This window comes from Lagopus muta, chromosome 2 (genome assembly GCF_023343835.1).
Source record: "Lagopus muta isolate bLagMut1 chromosome 2, bLagMut1 primary, whole genome shotgun sequence".
NCBI classification, from domain to species: domain Eukaryota; kingdom Metazoa; phylum Chordata; class Aves; order Galliformes; family Phasianidae; genus Lagopus; species Lagopus muta.
In genome coordinates, this window is record NC_064434.1 from 76,641,993 (window position 1) to 76,664,326 (window position 22,334).

The 22,334-nt window shown below is 37.9% G+C and overlaps 1 protein-coding gene across 8 annotated transcripts in view; it reads right to left on the reverse strand.

The window, feature by feature from the left end:
- Window positions 1-22,334, reverse strand: part of AHCTF1 (AT-hook containing transcription factor 1) — a 52,919-nt gene that overhangs the window by 23,446 nt on the left and 7,139 nt on the right. For all 8 annotated transcript variants that reach the window (XM_048936562.1, XM_048936565.1, XM_048936564.1 and 5 more), the window contains exons 2-12: window positions 21,483-21,609; window positions 20,101-20,354; window positions 13,600-13,780; window positions 12,663-12,870; window positions 11,425-11,541; window positions 10,100-10,184; window positions 5,158-5,308; window positions 3,061-3,193; window positions 2,793-2,974; window positions 2,283-2,344; window positions 1,228-1,356 (exon numbers count right to left, since the gene is read on the reverse strand). In XM_048936562.1, coding sequence (XP_048792519.1) covers window positions 1,228-1,356; window positions 2,283-2,344; window positions 2,793-2,974; window positions 3,061-3,193; window positions 5,158-5,308; window positions 10,100-10,184; window positions 11,425-11,541; window positions 12,663-12,870; window positions 13,600-13,780; window positions 20,101-20,354; window positions 21,483-21,603 — 1,623 coding nt within the window. In that variant the 5' untranslated portion in view covers window positions 21,604-21,609. The remainder of the gene's footprint in view (window positions 1-1,227; window positions 1,357-2,282; window positions 2,345-2,792; window positions 2,975-3,060; window positions 3,194-5,157; window positions 5,309-10,099; window positions 10,185-11,424; window positions 11,542-12,662; window positions 12,871-13,599; window positions 13,781-20,100; window positions 20,355-21,482; window positions 21,610-22,334) is intronic.

The window sequence follows — 22,334 nt, forward strand, 5'->3', positions numbered from 1 at the left end:
TGAAAACTGTCACACAGACACCAAAAAGTCATTTAGCAGAAACTCAACTAATTCCACATTCCTTAAGTTAATCTGAATCACAGGCTCATTGGTTTGACAAACACTTTAACTTGTCCTCTGATGTTTCATCTTATTAAAGGCTAATTCTCACCTTTATCTGCATGTGTCCATGCTATAAACTTAATTTACTGAGCTCCAGTTAACTATTTTCAGTAACATCCCCTGCTAATACCCATCGTACATTTTGTGCACAGAAGTTTTCCATCAGGAATGTATGACGGGGACAAAAGAAATATGCAACATTTGCATGAGAAATAGTGAAACTGAAGTCAGCCCGCTTTCTAGATTATGAAGACACAAAGCAGTTCCAACATCAAAACATTGTTTTAGTTTTCAAAGATTATAGAAAAGAATTGAAACGTTTAAACTGTAACAGACTTACATTTTAAATTCTTCAAAGATTGTACAACAATGTAGTGGTAATCCTTTAAGAGGATAACAGCTACGTGCAGACACAGAATATTAAAGGATTTAAAGGATAAATTATTCCAGCCAGTTTTCTGATGCTTTCAGGTGAAATGATCCTTTGCATCATTTTATTGAATTTACTCCTAATTTCCGTGATTGTTTCGAACACACTGAAAACTACCCTTTCCCCTAGGTAAAATCAGTAACTTCAAAGAAACCTCTGTACACTAGAATAAACATGGGATATTCCCATTTTTTTCTCAGAACTGTCTGAAACAAGGAAACAGAATAAAGAATACTTCTGGTAGCACACAAAACTGTAATCCAATGCAAAAGGAATAGTCTAATGGCCAGGTCAACTTGCTGAGAAATTTCCTTTAGCTGCTAAACTGTGTAAAAGAATTCTTTGTCCCAGTGTTACTTCCTCAAATCTGGAGAAGAACCCAAGAGATAGAAATATGAGGGCAGTGGAAGTGCTACCCCTTGTCTGTTAATTGCTCCACCATGAGATGAGCAGCAGATCAGCTAGACAGCTTGGATGAAAATGGGCTGGACATCACAAATGCTCCCTCTCTTAGGAAGCTCTTCAGATGACAGAAAGTTCTGTTACTGTACTACAAAACAAAAACCTATGAAGATGCTGTGGTAGGGTAAAGCAGGTAAGAAGCAATGGTTGTCAAGTTACCATGTCTTACAATTTCTACAGACCTGTCAGAGAACATAAATATACTCCCCCCTTAAGTCTTGATGTGTTCTCACCTGACTCAGACTGGATGGCTGGACATCAACTAATCTTGGAGACAGCAAGCCAGCTACAAGACATCTATTGTAGCTATCGCAAATGGCTTCACTTATTGAAGGACCAGACTCCTTTAAAAAATTCAAGGTCTGAAACAGCAATAAAAAGCAAAGATTACAGACGGCGTCATTTTTATTCCATCACATAACAACATTCTGAATAATCACTGAAAAAAAACCAGAAATTACAACGTTGACAAACTACCACAAAGACTGCGTCAGTAATACATTTTAGGTTAGCAAACTCACTGAGTATTACTAAGTGGACTTTAAGATGACAGACAAAAACTCAGAGTTTATAAAAATCCTATAAAATAAAATATCTGCCTGTACCATATTTCACTAAGTATTTCCCAGCTTCTCTGTTTACATGCTGGCTTTTCCAGTGAAGTAAAATGCATCCTATAAAAACACTCTAGCTTTTAGACAACTTTAAATCACATTTTGGAAGATTAATGCTATGGTTGATTGTGCTGGAAATACGTAATGAGCCAAAAAACCTCATCATTTCTTACTGTATGTGTGGTGACTCAGCTATAATTTGGCCAAGTACAGGAGAAAAAAAGTCATTTATTCCTAAAATTAAAAAAAAATATATACACACACACACACACACTTTCTCTATTCTCTGTCTTCCTGTTTCAAAAACTTAATCATGGATGAATATCCTGACTCATTTGAAAGATGCATCACCAAGAAGCCACAGTTTTCCCTAACCTCTACAATACTTTTGTTCTTGTTCCTAGATGAACTGTGTTCTTTGTTCCTAGAGGAACACCGCATTACTCTCTATACACCCAGATCCATCATGCTCAGCAGGTGTCAGTGGAAGTTTTATAGTCCCCAAAGTGGACTTCAAACATAAACATTTGCTTAAAACTGGGAAGATGTAGTTTCATTTATGCAGGTAGGTGGGCACGACGAGCATAAAATATCTCTTACACTGAAAGCAGTGCAACAGAAAACTTAAATATACACTTCTTGACATTCTCAATGAAGATATGATAAAAGATCACCTCCTTCTGGAAGCCAGTGCAAGTCATGTGAACTACTCCAGAGTTCAGCAAGCACGTACCATCTGCAGAAACAAAGAATGTTTGTTAAAACTCTATAGCCTCAACATCACATTATGACTAGCCTACATTTTTAACACAGCAAGATACAAGTCAGTAACTTTTTTTTTTTTTTTTTTTTTTTTTTTTGGCCAAGTCACTTATAAACTGCTTGGAAATATCTTCATTGTATGTTTTTTCTCTAATATTGCTGTGTGGAAAACCTTCAGTTTGAAGTTATTTCATTTTATAACCATCGTCACTTCACAGACTACATTATAAATGCACCAGAACCCAAAAATGCCTGGTGTATTTTAGAAGACTAATTTCTTTGTTGGTAAATTGATAATAGTTGAATATTGGTTTGGTTTGTTTGTTTGCTTTTAAAATGACAAACAACAAACAAGAGAACCAATAAAGGACACTTGACTCAGTTCTGAAACTTATCTCTATTAAAAGCAGTGATATACCTACCAAAATTATAGGTGCTTGGATTAAAAAACTGCTCAGGCGGTGGATAGGAAGGAGGAACTCCACGACTTAAACTCCGCTCATGTACCAGAACATCCAAAATGAGGTTTGGAGAAGTCACATTTGTTACAGCATCCAGAGACCATAAAGCAAAATAGGGGCAATTATGAAGGAATTCTTCTGGCCTTTAGGGAAGCAAACATGTAAGTTCAACATCAACGTTCCAATACCTTATTTGTAAGAACACTGGAAACAACTCAGTAAAGCATACCTTAGTGAATCTGGCATTTGAGCATGATACCAGCGGTTAATGTCAAATACACCCAAATAAGTAGATGGTTTTCCCTGACCATATGTATTCACTTGCCAGCTGAAGACTGATACACTGGTGTCAGGAGATATTACTGTAAAAGACAAGAAATTGTTTAGTTGTAAGAAGCATTGTACATCTGATATTTTTGAAGTATCACTTTCTCTTTTAGTTTAATTCTGTTGTATCACTCAGTCCACACATCAGTAACTGACTGACATATCTAGCTTGATAAATACTTCAGAAAAAAATTGTATGCTAGATGCATACAGTTACTTTTGTAAATATCTTCATTAAAAAAAGATTTTAGAATGCTCCTCAGAAATATATGACAAGTGAAGAAAAGCCAAGGATGTTCATTAGATTTTGACACATTGTTTATAGAGGTTAGCATCACAATGACAGATGGAAGTTGCCATTTCAGGATTAAATCAAAAACAACAAACAGAAACAGCACTGCAATGTCATGCAGATGTCTTCCTTGTAACATCTGACATCCATAAAGGCCAGTAAAAACAAAGGAGGGGAAGGACAACAAAGACAGCAAAAATTTATCACTGCAGCAGTCTCTAAGATATGGACAGGGCATAACTGAATTTGTAAACCCAGAGAGGTACCTCTAATTTTTCCAACATTACAACAGATGTGTTTGTTTTTTTTTTTTTAAACAGCATATAAAGAAACTTACTGCTAAAGAGCTTGTAAGCATAGGAATCTATTAGATTTAGAGAAAATACAGAAAGGTAGATCCAGATGTAAGTCTGAACAGAAAGAAAAATATCCAAACAACCCAAAGCAATGGAAAAAAATCAACATTGTTCAAAGTAGCCAGTAGAAGTGATAGCTGAAGGGACAAAAGAACAAAAACTGTTACGCAAACCACCACACTATACATTGTTATAGCATGACATCAAGCATAAAACAAAACCTGTAGTTTTTTCCCTAAGGAAGTCCCATTCTATAATCTAGCAGCTGCCCGTACCAATGTCTTCATCTCTTGGCCTAAAACAGACTAAAACAACTCTAAAGTAACCAGAAAAAAATCGTAAGTAACGGGCATATCACAAATACTAATTCATGCAAGCCTGTATCAACTGATATTTTAACAAAGGGTTAAGAAAAGCAAATTCACTCTTGCATTAAAAAAAAAAATTTTTTTTTTTTTTTTTTAAAAAAAACTTTCCCCATTATCTAATATTGACTTTTAAACATGTCTTTACTTTTTCACGGAATAAAAGTAAGCTGTGGCATTCAAAGTCAAACCACTTTTACCTGATTAGCATGTTTAAAGCACATTGTGTTCCCTCAGAAAGATCATCTTCCACAGGCACATACATTTTATTTTGTTAGAACAGTAAGTATTCTACTACTGAACAAATCACTTTTTCATTTAAACAGATCAATGGCATTAACTGTCGTGGCACACTGAAGTTCCATTTCAAATACAATTATTTCTTTCAAATTTAATATAATAAGCAGCTTGGCTAACTAAAGGTATCAATACTTAGTTAAGAAAGATACATCATGAATCTGAAGCTGAATTTAAGAGTTTAGATTTAAAACTGGCTGAAGAAATGCAGAAAGAAAGGAATTGTGGAACTTCTTTGTTGTATTTATTGCTAGCAGCGATGATATTTACTACCCTTAGGAAAAAGCTGTTTTCTTTGCACTGTGCTAAAAAATTACGTTTAATTGAACCTTCCTTTAATGCCATCATCAGGTCAGAACGAGTAAAAACTAGCAGAGTGCATCAATATACAACTGCCAAGTTGCTTCTTAAAAGTTTTAAAAATGGCTCAGCATCAAAGATGTATGTATACACTTTTTTTTTTTAAGAAATGAGTTTCTTAATGTCAGAAATCACATACTAAATACATTTTTCTCCCTGCAATGTCAATTTCTGTTTGTAAATGTAACTCAAACAACACGTCTTTTTAAATAAGCCACACAAGCTACTCTGTACTGATATTTGACTTTCAGACTGCGGGTACAGAATTCATTGTTCAGATTCCAAAAACATTCCTTTTAGAATAACCAAACATGGACATCAGAACAAACCTTCGTTAACACTGTCCTCTCTATCAATATGGTTGCGAAATTTTTCTACGGTCTGACAGCTGAGTAATTTAGTATTGCTGGTCTGTCCTCTCAAGGGAAAGGCTCCACCCGTGAGATCTAAACTGTATCTTTCATCACAGTACTCAAAACCCTGTGGAAAAATAAGAGAAGAAAGGTCATTTTGAGATGAAAAAGTACATCACACCTAAATAAATAAGCCTGTTTCTAACTACAGTACTGCTTCCCAAGAGATTAGTTCCAATAGTAAACAGAAATTATTTCTGACCAGCAAGATAATTTTAGAAAGTGCAAAACTGCAATGGTTTGTTGAATGGTAAGTTGAAAAGATGCTCCCCATTTTCAAAACGTGGCCTGATTCAGTTCAAAAAATGTTCAGCAGATTTCACAGAGTCACAGAATGGTTTGGGTTGGAATAACCTTAAAGATCATCTCGTACCAACACCCGTGCTGTGGGCAAGGTTGCCAATCACCAGATCAGGCTGCCTGGGCACAATCCTGGCCTTGAATGCCTCCAGGTCCTGCAAACTCAAGATTCTCTTACAGACCTATGCATGTATCTACAAATAATGCAATACAGATGCAAAGCTCTTTGCTCCCTGTTTTGATTATAGAACCCATGAAATCAGAAAAGTTGTGGCACTATAGTAGCTAAAGTTATTCTCAGAGGTATTACCTACATGCACACCACTAGGCTGAACACACACCCCTCTGCAGAAGCAGTGAGAGCTTTTTACTAATTAACAATCCTCTTAACCATGTAAAATCGTACTAGCTGTATCTTCTCAGAGACTAATGAGTGAAATCTCCCTTGGTTCCTTCACAGAACACAGCTAACAGCAGAAGAGGAAAACACAAAAGACGTGCAAAACCTACCTAAGATTACAAATTACTACAGAATGGGCCAACTGCTTTGAGATATTCAGAAACCTCAGCAGAACTGCACTGAATCTCTAATGCTGCCATGTTCTAACTGAACACTAACTGAAAAAGTCTTTCTAAATGCTGCACTGGCTCAAAAAATCTACTACGAAAGAGTAATTTGTCAAAATCTCTCACACATTAGAGGAATGGGCAATCACCAACCACAGGAACATTAACACAAGTAAGTGTTGGAATCTGCACCTTGGCAACCCTGGACCTAGATACAGACTGGAGAATGAGAAGCTGGGAGCAGCCACGTAGAAAGGGATCTGGGGTTTCTGGTTGGCAGCAAATGAGGCATCAGTGTGCTCTGGCAGCCCATCTGTACTGTGGGATGCACCAAAGCCAACACTGTGTGACCTCACCTCCAGCACTGGGCGCAGGTTGAGTGTAACATAAGGACATAACACTATCAGAACATCCAAAGGAGGGCTACAAAGATGGTGAAAGGTCTGTAGGGCAAGGTGTACGAGGAGCAGCTGAGGTCCCTTCGTGCGTTTCAACCCAGAGCAGAGGAGCTGAGGGGAAGCCTCAGCCGAGGGAAGGCTGCAGTTCCTCACAGGGAGGGGAGGGGCAGCGCTGAGCTCTGCTCTCTGTGACAGCAACAGGGCCCGAGGGAACGGCACGGAGCTGACAGGGGAGGGGCAGCTGGGGGTTAAGGACAGGGTCTGCACCTGAGGAAGGTGGGCACTGCCCTGAGCTACCAGAATTCAAAGAGTGTTTGTGCAATGCTCTCAGAAACATGATTTGAATTGTGTGGTTCCTTGAAGAGCCAGAGCTTGACTCAACGATCCTTGCGAGTCTCTTCCAGCTTGGGATACCCTGTGGTTCTTAATTTCACTACCAAAAAACACTAATGTATACTCAAAAGCATGCACATTCCACTCTATTTTATCAAATAACTTTGGAAATAATAGACGTGCAGGTATGTAAGAAAAACGTAAAAGATCTCCCTGGAAAACTAGAATGAAGCCATCTGTGCCAATGCTTACCTATCTATGCAGTAAAATAAGTTTCCTTATGTTAAGACAGAGCCTCTTGTGTTCCACAGTCTGCTCGCTGCCTCTCATCTCACTGGGCACATCTAAAAAGAACCTCTTTGTGCCCTCCCTCCCGGAATTTCTGTACAATGATGACATTCCCACAGGCCTTCTCATCTCCACACTGAACAGCCCCAGCTCTCAGCCTCTCATGGAGAGGTGTGCCAGTCCTTCAGTGAACTTTGCAGTCCTCTGTTGCCTCTGTTGGACTCTCTCCAGTATGTCTGTGACTCTTGCTCTGGACTATCCAGTCCTGGACACAGTAGTAGCAGTGTGGCCTCGTGATGCAGACAAGAAGGGAAGGATCCCCTCCTTTGACCTTCTGGCAACACTCCTAGTTCAGCCCAGGATCTCATAGCCCTTCCTTGTGACAAGGGCACACTGCTGGCCTGTGGTCAACCTGTTGTCTGCCAGGGATCTAAGATCTTTTCTGCAAGGCTTCTGTCCAGGTGGCCTACCCCCAACATGCACTGGTGCCTGGGATTGTTTCTGATCAGGTGCAGGGCTTTGCATTTCCCCTTGCTGAACAATGCTACAGAAATACTGCAGAGAACAAAATATAAATACAGACTTGCAAGTGGTAAGTGGAAAGACGTTAAATAAATCCAACAGAATTTCAGATTATCTAAAATATGCTGCAAACAGCAATTACCATCACACTACACACAAATCCAGACCTATAAACCTTATTCAATGATCAAAAGGTCAACAGTATTTTTATCCCTGTTTATTCAAACTTTGCCTGACAAAAAGGAACAACCTAAAAATTTTCTGTCACTAGAAATGGACACAAAACTTTTCTCAGATGGTTGTGCAGGTAGATCTAAGTATTAAGAACTTGAGAAATTCCCTGAGAACTACAGTACGGAACAAACTGACTACATTAAATGTATTACCTTACATGTATGCCTTACATTTACTGCAGTGCACAGATTCTGCCCTGATGCATCTTTTGGGTTTTTTTTGGCAGTACATGTCAACAGTTTTTGACATGAAGCTACATGTGTAAATGGCTTAAACTGAAAACCAGATGAAGAACCTATCTTTCCTCTCTAGCAGCTCCAGCTGTTTAAGTCTCTCTTTAACCACCTTGGTCACATTTCTGCAACACTCACTGAGAAGACGAAACAGCACAGGAGTAGAATAATCTCAGATCCAGAGACTAGTCCCTGACACTTCTAAGAAGCATGCGAATGAATCACTGATTACAAGGTCTGTAGAGGGTTGCAAGTGTTAAATTAACTACACCACAGTTCTCACAGGTCACAAGCACAAAGTATTTGATCACACTACTTAAAAAAAAAGGTTGTAACTGGAATTTCTTGTTAATAGGATCCATTTTTAAAACCTGCTGAAACATGTCAGTTCTCTGAGTTCACTTGTCACATCTTGTTCAAGTACAAAAGATGATGAAGACGAAGAAATGCTGAGCAGTAAAAGGTCCCACTTTCTAACACTGAAATACTGAGATAGAACAAAATAGCCACAAGAGAAATGGATACAGACAACTTTTTTCCAAGAAAAGCACACAGAATCAGGTACCATCTTTGTCTCTGTCAGGACTGTAGTTAAAAATAACTTAAAAGAGGATAAAAAACAAAGAAATAAAAAAAAATGGAGAAAGATTAAAGATTTCTCCTATCAACCTGTCACAGCGCTCAGAGCACTGTAACAAAAGCAGAAGCAAACTATAATGAAAGCCCTTTTAAAACTGAAAATTCAATAAAGGTGTGCTCTGTTCCTCTAGAGCAAGCTATATTTATATCATAAAAGAAAACAGTCGAAGATAAAGAGATGGCATCCATATTTAGAACACATTGCATCACTTAAAGATATTTATATATGTTATCATGAGATAATGCATTTTGAAGAAACTCCACCTTCTCCAGGCACGTTAACTTTACTTATTCAAAGGCAACATTTACAAATGACAAAATAGCTGTGCTACATATAAGCAAAAAGGTCAGAATTTAAAGTCAAATTTTTGCCTTTGTTCAAAAGAAAAAAAAACCATGAAGGGCACAGTCCCTATAAAACCCAGTACATAACACAAGAACCACTCTATTTAATTACATGCCCATTGAGAACATTTAATTACAAAACACACTGTATCAAAAAAGGAGGAATTAATTTTCTGAGTAAGATTATTTTCCTTTTAAATAAAGGGATTTCAAAAGAGTTTCAAGCATAGTTAACTAAAAGAACTTTTTTGGTACACAGAGTAACCATACAGATCCATCTTTTATCTATTAGACATAATTAACACTGCCATCTCACATACAATCATACTTCATCTATATTTTAAACACAACACCTTTGGAGACATTTTCAACTACTTATGTATATGCTTTTAACTAAATCATACCAGTGTTTATTATATTCACATTCTGAATAAGAGTACCTTTAACAGGAAATCCAATCAAGCATAAAGAGCAGTCTTTAAAGCTATTATGCTTCAGGATCAACACTTCAGACACAATAGGTGTGTTTTCTTTACAGTTCAGCAGACAAAATTCCAAAGAAAAATAATATACAACTATAGATCAGAAGAAAATAAAGATACATGACTGTATCCTAAGAAAGGATGACAGAAACTTATTCAAGTCTGCAGCTTGCTAAAACAAAGCTACTCATAGCTTTACCTTCTCTGACTACTTGCATTAATTTGATGTTTTGGTTAAGAATGATTTTATCTGTAGAACTTGTTTCCTCTTTAGGAATTGAGTTCATACAGGCTCTTAGCAGACAAATTCAGTTGTAACACATAACACTATAGTTTAAAATCATATGACTTATTTTCAAAAAGTCTGGACAAAGCTCATGACCAAGCAGACTTAGAGAAAAATTACTGTTTCAGGGTATCTCTGAATTGTGATGGTAAACATTACTGTGTCAACATCACTGATACTCCTTCAGAGAAAATTACTGTTTTTCTGTTTTCACATACACACACACCTTACCTCATACATGACCTGTCCTGATGCCAAGCGTTTTCTGTCACCAAATGCTAATTGCAACAGATGTAAACTCAAAACATCACCTTCACTGAAAAAAGTACAAATTAAGAAATTTGATTAGAAAGCTGTTTCATTGTCCTCATTATCATTTTTTTTTATTTTTAAATCAGATCTACATTGAAATTTTCTTAATAGCATGCTCTAGCAGAAAAGAAAAGCACCGTGTCTCTAAACACAACAATTGGTCACATTTAGCTGCCAAAACAGAAAGGACATTTGACACCAACAGCTTCAATAGCGAATGCTACACACACAATCTGAAAGCTTCAATATTTTGTTTAGACTAAAAATTGTTGAAAACAGTCGTCTACATTGAAGAATTTCTTAAACCAAACTTTCTTTATGTAAAGATTTAAGAGACTGCAATTCTATGAACAGCTGAACTGACTACATAGCTTGTTGATGCTGAAAGGAGATCTCTCCCTTTTCCCATCACAAAGTTCTAATCCCTCTCTTACACACCCTAAACACTTTCACATAGTGTTCTGCTGGACCAGTATTTGATCAAACAGCATTTATTCTTATGCTGAACAATGACAGTGTTCTGCCAGGTGAGCTGAATTAACTCATGGAGGTCCCAGAGACTGCTAAAACTGGAAGAAAGTAATCAGTGATGCTATTCTTTTATCAGCACATTTAGTGTTCTAAATCAGTAGCCTAAACTACTTTCAACGGTATTTTAATACTGTGGTGTAAGTATCACACAAATCACGAAGCATTCATCAAGAAACAAAGACAATAATTGCAAGCACAAAAAAAAAAAATGCAATCTCATTCACTACTTTATCACCTTCTTTCAAAAACTCCGAGCAAAATAGGAACTGCAGGAACCCAAGGCTTCCAGAACACTAAAAATACACCAGCACAATTCTACACCGGTAATTTAAATAAATGCAGGAAAGAAAAACTCAACATCAGAGTTAAAACTAAGTACATAAAGAAAATGACTACTAGCACTTAATTACAGGACCTGCTCTAACAGTACGCCTCCTCTATTTCATTACGCTGGCCTACGACCTCAGGGGTAGACGTTTTCATGGAAATAAATAAGAGGCATTACTTCTGGAGCAGCCTAAGTAGAATGGCATTCTGTACCTAGTTAGACCCCAAACTCTGGAACAAGTCTGCAACACAACCAGGACAACGTTTCTTCACGGCATAAACTTAACACGTTCCGTACTCAAAAGAACCTCCCACATACATAAAGAAAATAAATATACACGTTAACTTAATTCAGTGAAGCATAACATGTACTTGTTTATATTCACCTTTCTTGAGTAGATTGAACAGCCCACAAGTAGCAACAATTGCGAGGATCATTTTCAGGTTCTTGGAAAGTAACAGCATAGACAGGAATCCTTCCTCCTTCAAGTTGAGAGTGGTACCTATAGGTTTAAAGAGAGAAAAAGACCACATGTATCTATTGGCTCTGTTAGTAGAACAGTTGAAGCATCTTCTGATGGAGAACCTATGTGCCCATCCTCAAAGCAGAGGATACTCAAAATAGAGCCATACTTCTAATTCAAACAGTTGAGTCAAGGAAGCGACTGTTTTTTTTGTTTTGTTTTGTTTTTTATGGAACAGTCAAGAAGTGAGGAGATTATTGTCTATCAAATGCAGTAACCTGTGCTTATTACCTTGCCTGATATACTTCAAACCAGCTTCTCCTAAATAATTACTTCAACTGGCACACAAGAGATTATTCTCACTCTCGTAGGTTATTTAAATATAGAAAATTCTTCTTACAAATTCAAAGCACTGCCAAACAGAGGTAGCTTCTTGTTTCTTTACCTAGAATATGCAGACAAGTTTTTATATTCCAGAGTTAAGAACTTTATTTCTAATTCTACAATCTATCCTTGCTACCATTCCTCCACTATTTGTGTGCCCAATAATTTCTGATGGGTCACCTCAGAATTGCTTAAGCAAATCTCTTTCTGAAGTGGATCAAACAGATCACGACTGTTCTTTGTAATCACCCCATAATTCTTCCATCATCCCTTATTCTAGTCTCCAGTCATTCTAAGGAAACTTTCACTCACATGCCCTCTTTCCTTGCATCAGGTCAATCTCCTATTTCAGAAAAGGCTGAAATAGGAACAAAAATATTTTCAGTCACAGATCAGCTACTGATGTTTCACTTCACACTAGTTTCATCCTGAATGCTTCAGAGAATATTGTAACCATGTTATTAACATATTCCAGGCTTACAATTTATGTCCTACAGTAAATGGTTCTTAAAAGTGAGTTGTCCTATAAGCATCAGCTCTGTCATACAATTAAAATAACCCCAGAGTTCCACAATTTCTCAGTTCAAAGACACATAAAGAAAACGAAACTAGTCCACTGGGGAAAACATATTACTCTGTGTATGACTTCATAGTTATTTCAGAAGAGAATTTCTAAACATTCCATGATTACACTGAAGAATTTCAGTCCCTGAAAAAGTTCTCTTTAGCATATTTCCCTACAAGTCCAGACTAGCCATGCATAAAAGCCTACTTACTCCCGCTTCAAAGTTTTCATATTCCATAGTGACAGGTAGCCATCTGAAAAACCCACAACAAGCAGATTGCTTCTGCTTATGTAGCACAGGGTTGATATTGCTGTTCCTGAAGGATTCTGTACTTGAAAACAGAGATGTCGTCCCTCTCTGGTCACAGCTTCTCTTCTTTGTGGAACTTCAGCAGGAATTCCACTGACAACTTCTAGGTCTACGTACACAAAATCATATAATAAAATAATGTACTATTCCAGTTACTGTGCAAATTAAACATCAACAATACAGATAATCTCATTCTACTGTCCCAAGCAAAATAACCATTTATGCAACACAAATTTACTATTTCCATTTCATATGTATCAAAAACCAAAGAACTCTCGACTTAGAAGTGTAACCACAGAGATCTCTCAAGAACTCTCTATGCCAAGAGTGTGAGACTCCAGGTGAAACTACCTGAAATGACAACTACTCCTGAAGCTACTGTTATAACACAAGCGTATGCAACCTGAATAGGCAAACCAGGTATTTCTTCCACCCCAGTGCATGATTTTTGACAAGTTGGATTTGTTTTAAAAAATTATCGACAATTTGGCTTCCATGTTAGTTAGCAGAAACAAAACAATCCCAGGAAATATGGCACCTCTAACAACTTCTCATCAGGCAGCTGCACTGTCTCAAATGATAAAATTTCTATACCTCACTGGCAAAAATCAGTGACATAGGGATCTGTCAGAGTGGGAGGGTGTTTTTTAGAAAGAACAGTAAGACGCACCCACCGTTAATCAGTTCAGGACTACATGATGTCAAACCACTAGATGCAATCAGCAGTCCTAAATGCCTACCTGCTACTACCCTCATAATTGGATACATAATGTTCACTTGAAAGACATGTTTTCTTACATTTAAATGAATATTTCAAGCTGAAAAACTGCAGGCTTACCTGATGCTTCTATTTCATTTTGACTGCAAGATAAATCATCCAAACAAAGGTCAACCAGAAGTACATGTCCAACATCTGTAACTACTGCTGCCACTCCAAAGAGCCATCGCAGACTCTGATGTAGGTGCTGAGTGCTCACACTGGCTCCTCCATGATTAATTATGGGTTCTATAGCAGTTACCTACAGGAAAATTGCAAGTTAACATTTAAGCTGTTTGACAAGCTAAATAGAAACCATTCAAGAATGAAATCCCAATTAGCGCATCACAAAAAATGTAAATGCACAGTCGTGATATTTAAAAGCAAAGCACTGATTTCAATTATTTGAAGAAAAAATATCAAAATCCTGCACAAAAAGCTGCTGCTGTCTACAGATATCCTACAGTTAGTTAATTGAATTAACTCCAACTTAAATGGTACACACTGTTGTTACAATTTACCAAGTTCTATACTTAGAATATTTCTATTTTCCTACTTCCTATGCTAAGAAAACTTTTAAAATTAATTGCATGTAAGAAATTTTATTTAACGAATGAATAAAACGACATGAAAACTAGTTCTCCCAGTGCTCACAGCCTATTAGCACTGTGATACAGTCTATGCCTTCTTTATGGAGCAATTAATCCTGGAAATCATCCAGTGACATTAATGACAGGAAAATCATCAGAAGTCAGCATAATCAGAGAATTACAGTAATTTACTATGTACATTCCCTAAGATAAAATGACTAAAGGTGTAGCTGAGGAGAAAACAGCGAATACTGTCTACCTGGATTTCAATACAGGCTTCAACACTGTCTCCTATAAGATTCTCACAGACAAACAGTTGATACTTGGGCTGGAAGAAAAGACTAAGGTGGGCTGAAAACCAGATATAAGGCCAAGTCCATGGTATGGTGATCAGTGTCATCAACTCCAGTTGGAGGCTGGCATCAAGAGATATACGAGGGCTCCTCCAAAAGTAATGTCTCTGGTTTTATTATGATAGCCCATAATGTCAGAAGTGGATGTTGGTGGTTTGGCAGAAGAATATGAGCTTTCCCGGCAATATTCCATTCCATGTTGTTTCTGTGTGACAGCTGGCAGCAGAGGGGCAGTCTGCCACAATGGCATCTGATACAGAAGTGCATAAGAAACACAGAGGAGGGACTGAATTGTACCATGAAGAAAAGTGGCATCCTCTAACATTCATCGGTGCTTGCTGAAACATCTATGGAGACCAAACAGTGGACGTGAGCACAGCGAGATGGTGTGTGGTGTGTTTCAGCACTGGAAACAGCATTTCACCTCTGCTGGTACAGATTTTTACAAGCACAGCATGCAGACTCTCATTTATCGCTGGCAAAAATGCATAGCTAATGGTGATGATTAGCTTGACAAATAGTGTTCTGTAGCTCAGAACTTCATCTATCAAATACTGCTATTGCACTATTTGTATCTGTTGCAGTTTCCATGGAAACACACAGGCAGCATTACTTTCAGAGCGACCTATGTATCCCAGGAGTCTCATCCTCTTTAACATAATTACTGATCTGGATGAGAGGGCAGAGCACATGCTTGGCAAGTCTGACAATGACACAAAAGTAGGAGGAGAGTCTAACTGCACTAGAGGGTCATGCAGCCATCCAGAGGGACCAAGATATGCAGGAGAAATGCACTAACAAACTTTGGGCAGGTCAACAATGAGAAGCAATCTGACCAGAAGCAATTCCAAGCAACAACTCACTTTGGGGGTAGGCCATCTGGACAGAAGCCTTGCAGAAAAGGCCTTGGGTTCCTGGCAAACAACCAGAGACAATCTTGTTGACCACAAGCCAGCAGCGTGCCCTTACCACAAAGAAGGGCAATGAGATCCTGGGCTGCACTAGGAGTGTTGCCAGAAGGTCAGAGGAGGGGATCCTTCCCTTCTTGTCTGCATCACTGCTACTACTGTGTCCAGATCTGGGCAGCCCAGAGGAAGAGAGACACAGACATACTGGAGAGGGTCCAACAGAGGACTGCAAAGTTCACTACAGGACTGGCACACCTCTCTGCTGAGAGCTGGGGCTGTTCAGTGTGGAGAAGAGAAGGCCTGTGGGAATTTTATTGATGTACAGAAATTCCAGAACGGAGGATGCAAAGAGGTCAGAGCCAGGTTCTTTTTAGCTGTGCCCAGTGAGAGGACGAGAGGCAATGAGCAAAAAATGGAACACAGGAGGCTCCGTCTGAACATGAGGAAACTTCTTTTTTTACTACGCAGATGACTAAGCCATGGCACAGGTTGCACAGAGACGTAGTGAAGTTCCCTCCTTGCAGACATTCAGAGGCCATCTGGTTCCTTTATGCATACAGCAGTCTGCATGTAACTTCATTCTAAACTGAAGCAAGGCCTTTCAGCACCCACACCACACACGTCCCAGCACAGCACTCACCCCTACACTAGAGATACAAACACCTGACAATGCCTGCACTAAAGCTACACAACAAGACATTCAAGGTCAGGCTCCACCAGTCTCTGAGCACCCTGATAGAGCTGTAGGTATCTTAGTTCAGTGCAGTGGAGTTGGGCTAGATGGCTTTTAAGAGTCCTTTCAAACTCAAATGATTCTATAGAAGAACACTATGCCGCTTTCTTGCAAAACACAAGGCAATGAAAACAGGAAGCTTTACATCAACAACAGCTTTACATCAAACTGAAAGAAGTGATCAAAGTAGTCCTCTTCCTACATGCATTTCTTTTTCCAGAGATGGAAAATAACTGAAGATCCAAAGTTTTCTCCTGTCCCACATTTGTTAGGACTACACTGCCTGACAATCTACTACAGGATTTATCTTTTATACTTGTCACAACACTTCTAATCTTAGAAATATCTGCAGTTATTTAGACAACTTCATTTTGTACCATTTTGCCCATGACTGAAACTAAATTTCCAATCTTCTCTACTCAAAGCAGTACACCAAAAGCTTTTTTTTAATTCTTTCTCTTCCAAGCCTTGATGACCATGATGAGAGCAAAACACAGTACACACTTTGCTACAGAATTAATCACGATTCAAACATTACTTTTAATTTTTCTTTCACAATTTTTTTCATTATACAACAGGTTCTTTTCAATTTTGGCATGAAGCCTTCAAAAGATGTTTCCCAGTTTTAACACTCCAATTTTCTGTGTAAAACCCCTGAAACAGAACATTTTTCCCTGTTGTATGGGCTAGCTTTTCACATCCTCCCAGACACTGCCAACTCATTCTGGGAATGAACAAAGAGAAGCCTTCTCAGCTCACTGAATCTGAATGCTACCCTTCTGCCTCATACAAACCAGGAAATTTTGTAAAAATACTGTTCAATGGTTCTGAAACATTCAAGCGTTGCAAAACAATTTAATTTAATTAATGTTTTTAATTCAGATTTGCTTTTACTGGAATATAATTCAAACAGTACTGCATTAACGCTTTTAGCTTTCTGCTGCATTTTACCAAGGGCAATTGATGTCTCCACAAAATAGAAGAAGCAAATTTTCTTTCCTAAGTTTGCAAGATTTTTGAATCCTTTACTCTGACCAAATGAACATCTCTCTTCCACTAAAAGGCAGTCACACAGTTGCTATAACTACCCTGTAATACTATATTAATAGTTTAGCAGCTCTGACCAGAGGTACTATAAATTAAGCTTTACAGCTGTCTACGGAAGATATTTTCCACAGTCAAGACAGCCCGTAAATTAATGGGCTCATTAAACTATTAAAGTAACAACACAAATTGCAGAAAGATGCTAACAGATGTGCGTTTCATTTTTAAAAACAATCAGTGCAAAATCAGAAACACGTAGGTAGATTAAAATATCAAGTTATATGTTATATACGTGCTGGAAATAATTCCAGAATAATGAAACACCATATAGACAGACAGTGACCCACTGCAAATGTTATCTACTTTCTGTTTACCTCTACTCCCTCTCACATCTTAGAATCTAATGTTTCAATTAGTAACACCCATCCTGTCCATCAATCTAATGAATCTAATAGCAAAAAGATAGGAACTGAAATTAACGCAACAGACCAAATATTCTTGTAATCACAAACATTCAGGGCAGAATATCAAAAATTCAGACAAGCTTTGGCTTTACTCCAAAGTCCAAACCTTTATCACAAAACAGTCAGCTTCTCCCCAAAAGCTTCCTCATATTTTCTCCTGAACAGTTTGTTACACAACAGGAAAACTCCCTAATACAACTCATACTATATTCACTTTCAGATGACTTTCACACACACAGATTAGGTATGTTACAGCAAACCCTCTTAACCTACTTTCCTCCTTCTATCACAGCTTACTCTGTTTAGATTTAAGATACAAAAACTCAAACAAAGCTACGACATTCTTCGTAAGGACAACTTACTGATTACACATTAGTCAGCACACAGCTGACACGCTACAGCATTTCAAATAAAGTACAAAAAAATAAAACCACCCATATCCAAGCAAGTCACATCAAATCATGGTATGCTAAGCCGAGTAATAAACAAGGATTTAGCTAACATGATAAAAACACAGGGAACCTTGATGGCTTATTAACTTAGACTTCCATTAACAAAATGAGAGTAGGTGACATTACATCACTTTAGTTCATGGGTTAAAGACCCACATGGAACAGAGAAAAAAAATATATCGTCAATACGTCAGTCTATATTGTCTACAAAAAAGTGCTCACTAGAGATTCAAGGAAGACCATTGGGAAAGAAAGGACGTGGGAGCAGCGTGACATGTTGATTTAGAACATTCAAGTAGGGGAGTGATTTAACATACAACTATTGTAAACCATTGATTAAAGAGAGTGGTGGTGAAAGGAGTTAAATCCAGCTGGCGACTGGCCACAAGTTGATACTGGGGTTTGTCCAATTCAGTATCTTTATTGACAACTGGGATGATGGCATTGAGTGCACCCTTAGTAACTTTGCAGATGACACCAAGTTGGAAGGAACTGTCAATCTGCCTGGGGGTAGGAAGGCCCTACAGAGTAATTGGACAAGCTGGACCACTGGGCTGAAGTTCAGCAAGTCCAAGTGCTGAGTTCGGCACTTCGGCCACAACAACACCAGGCAATGCTACAGGCTTGTGGCACAGTGGCTGGAAGACTGTGTAGAGGAAATGGACCAGAGGGGTACTGGTTGACACTTTGCTGAACACGAGCCAGCAGTGTGCCCAGGTGGCCAAGAAGGCCAATGGTGTCCTGGCTTCTACCAGAAATAGCACTACCAGCAAGGAAGCGATCATCTCTCTGTATTCATCACTTGTGAGGCCACAGCTTGAATACTGTGTTCAGTTTTGAGTCCCTCAATACAAGACATTGAGGCCCTGGAGTGCGTTCAAGAAGGGCAACAAAGCTCCTGAGGGGTCTGGAACACAAGTCTTATGAGGAGTACCTGAGGGAGCTGGAATTGCTCAGTCTGGAGAAGAGGCTCAGGGGTGACTTATAGCTCTCTAGAGCTATCAGAAGGGAAGCTGTGGTAAGGTAGGGGGTCAGACTCTTCTCCCATTTAACTAGCAATTAGACTAGAGGGAATGGTCTGAAGTTGAGCCGGGAGAGATACAGGTTGAATGTTAGAAAATACTTCTCCGAGAGGGCAGTCAGGCACTGCAATGGGCTGTCCAGGGAAGTGATGGAGTCACGAACCCTAGAGGAGTTCAAGAAATATTCAGATGTTGTACTGAGAGAGCTGGTTTAGTGGGAAATATTGGTGATAGGTGGACGGTTGGACTGGATGATCTTAAAGGTCTTTTCCAACCTTGGTGATTCTATGATTCATTAAAAAAAAAAAAAAAAAAATCAAACTGATGATCAACTTGAATGTTTTTAAACAATCACCCAAGCATGTCAAATATGATTTTGGTTTTTTTTTTTTCCACTTGCCAGGACCTAAATTGTGATAATAAATTCAGAAATTATGATAAGGACTTAAGATATTTATTCAAAGTGAGACTTTGAATAATCTGTCAATTAAGCCTGTAAAGGCTTTCTTTTCTATCCTAGATCAACATAAATAGATATTCAGATCTAAAGTCACCTCTGTGCTAGTTTGAGATTCATGGAACTATGTCTAAATCATTTATACCACAACAGCTATGGAAAACTGAGATACTTTGAAGATAGTACTTGTGACCACAATTAGCCACTTCAGAAATGATTACTACAGTCACTTCGAAGCTTTTTTTTCTTTCTTCCTTTTTCACTCTTAACCGAAAAAAAAAGTAATCTGATTTCTTTTTAAATTTGACAATTAGAGAATAATAAACAGATAGAACCTACATACTAGTAATATAACTCAAAATATAATGATACTGCTATGCCCAACATGATATGATTATCAAGACTCTCTTTATTGGATATTCTGCAGTGACAGCATGTTAATGTGATACAGAAAAAAACCCACCTCCTACAAAGAGACATTTTAGAACTTTTCCCAAAACAGGATTATGCAGCACGTGGCAAAATAAAAGTTTCATTTCTCTGATTAACAAGTACATACCCTTCCTGGAAGAACAACCGCTTTAACCACTCTTGATATTCCAAGGTCATACAGACAGAGAACACTTCCTTCTGCTTCTTCCAATCCAACCAAGAGCCCGGTTCTTTTCTGCCAGGAAAACTCCTTTACCACACGAACAGTTGGAGGCTGCTCATTTACTCCACTGAAACGATATGCAGAGAGCCTCTCTCCTGTCACAGAGTTCACCACCTCAAGTTGAGGACCACATGCCAACCATGCCAAGCCATTTCTCCCTGTAAAGACAAAGCAAGCTCAGTTCATTTTTCAAAAGACTGAAAACAAATCAAGACACTGTTCTTTTCCTTCAACAGATGTATCTAACAAAAGAAGATTGACTAACCTAATTATTTAAAATTACCCCCTTGAAATTCTCAAAAAATACACCTTAAAATTAACAACCTTGCTACCTGGTATTTACACCTAAGAATGGCTCTGACTGAGACAAGAATTGCAATACACTGGCCTACACTCTTTACACTGTGTTTGGCTTGGCTTTGCTAAAAATCATTCGAATACATAAGGGCACTGAAGTCTTCAAGCATATTTCCAATGTATCAGACCTTAAACAATTCACTCATATATCCCTCCTGTAAGAACTTGGAATCTGACAAGAAAATATCTTGAACTAGCTATCAACGCATAAGTAAATTACAACTTTTACACGTGCTGATTACAGAAAGAGTCAAACATATTTTGCTTCATACAACTACTACTTATGGTAAGGTAGTAAGATTTTCCTTGGTCTTAAAAAAAAAAAAAAAAAAAAAAAAAAAAAAAAAAAACAGCCTAGAAATTCAGATAGGCTCTCAGCTCTACTTTCAGATCACCTAGAAAGTGAACTGTCTAATCTGCTTAGCTGCTACAGAAACTCTCACTGGATACTCATCCACATCCTATTAAACACTTTGGAAATACAGCTGCATCACTTAACAGTCTTATCCTCCTCCTTCTGTTTTACTCAGTTTTGAAAGGAAACATCCATTCCTTTTGTCTATAACATTGCAGAACTACTTCCACACATGGCATCATGACAGTCATACCACTGGTGCAAATAAACGCAGCCTTAAACAATGCTATTAACTAAAGGACAGATTTTAATGCAATTAAAAATTGAGGAGTGCTCACTGATTCAGCATATTTAAGTAACTGATTCTATTAGCACAGCATTGGCTTAGTCTTTAATGCAAGCTATAATTTCCAAACTTACCTAATGCTCATATATCAGCATTTTTAATAGTCCTTTTTGTTCTAAGCCTGATGTATCTCAACAGCACCAATCTGACACAGCTGACACTATAACCCAAGGCCTCTAGACAATAATCATTTTATATGAAGATCAAATTTTAAAAGAAAATGCTCACCTGCAGAAAACTTTCCATGCAGCACAGAATCAAGGGTTATCTCATCCTCCCCAAGTGCCTGAATAGTCACCTCAGGAAACTGCAGCAGACTGCTCGTTACCTGAGCTCTGAGGTCTTGCATTCTTCACTGTTAATGAAGAAAAAGAGTGAAAACAAAGTCATGTCAGACATAATTATTCCTGAGATTCACAGAATTTTCATCTGTATATAGCATACAATCTTCAAAAAAGAAACCAAATGCACTTAGGACAGTTTTTGACCTTACAACAGAGCAAATGGAGAGTCATCTCCTTTTCTATTACCTATGAAAATTTTCAATAAGAAGTGATGCACAAGTATGCAAGGATAGGTAGGAAAACAGCAATAAACCAAGCTCAAGTCTACTCAGCTACAGGATAGTAAGACAGAATCTTGAAAAAATCGTATTTAAAAAGCTTCTGAATAACAAGCTTCCGTTTGTCCTTTATTTTTACTTCAGTAATTCTAGTAATTTCATAATTAAGCCTTGTTCATTTTTTTGCATGTACAGTTGGAGCATTAAATGCTAAATTCTCAAATTCTTCACAAAAACATACAGTTGATATTTTCACATCACTTTTACAGCTCGTCAGTTAGAAAATAGTTTTCCATATACTTAAGATGTAAGCACAGAACTCTGAAACACTGATTCTTTCTGTACTCAAATTCCTTATTTGATTTCCTTCCTTGATAACCTGTTCTTATCATATTTTTGCAGTATCATACAAAATTTCTAGTGCTACTATGCAGCCTCCACATTTGCACAGATACCGCCCAGAGCTTACATTTCAGTATGTCAAGACTTTTTTTTTTTAATATGAAAACTTAAAATGA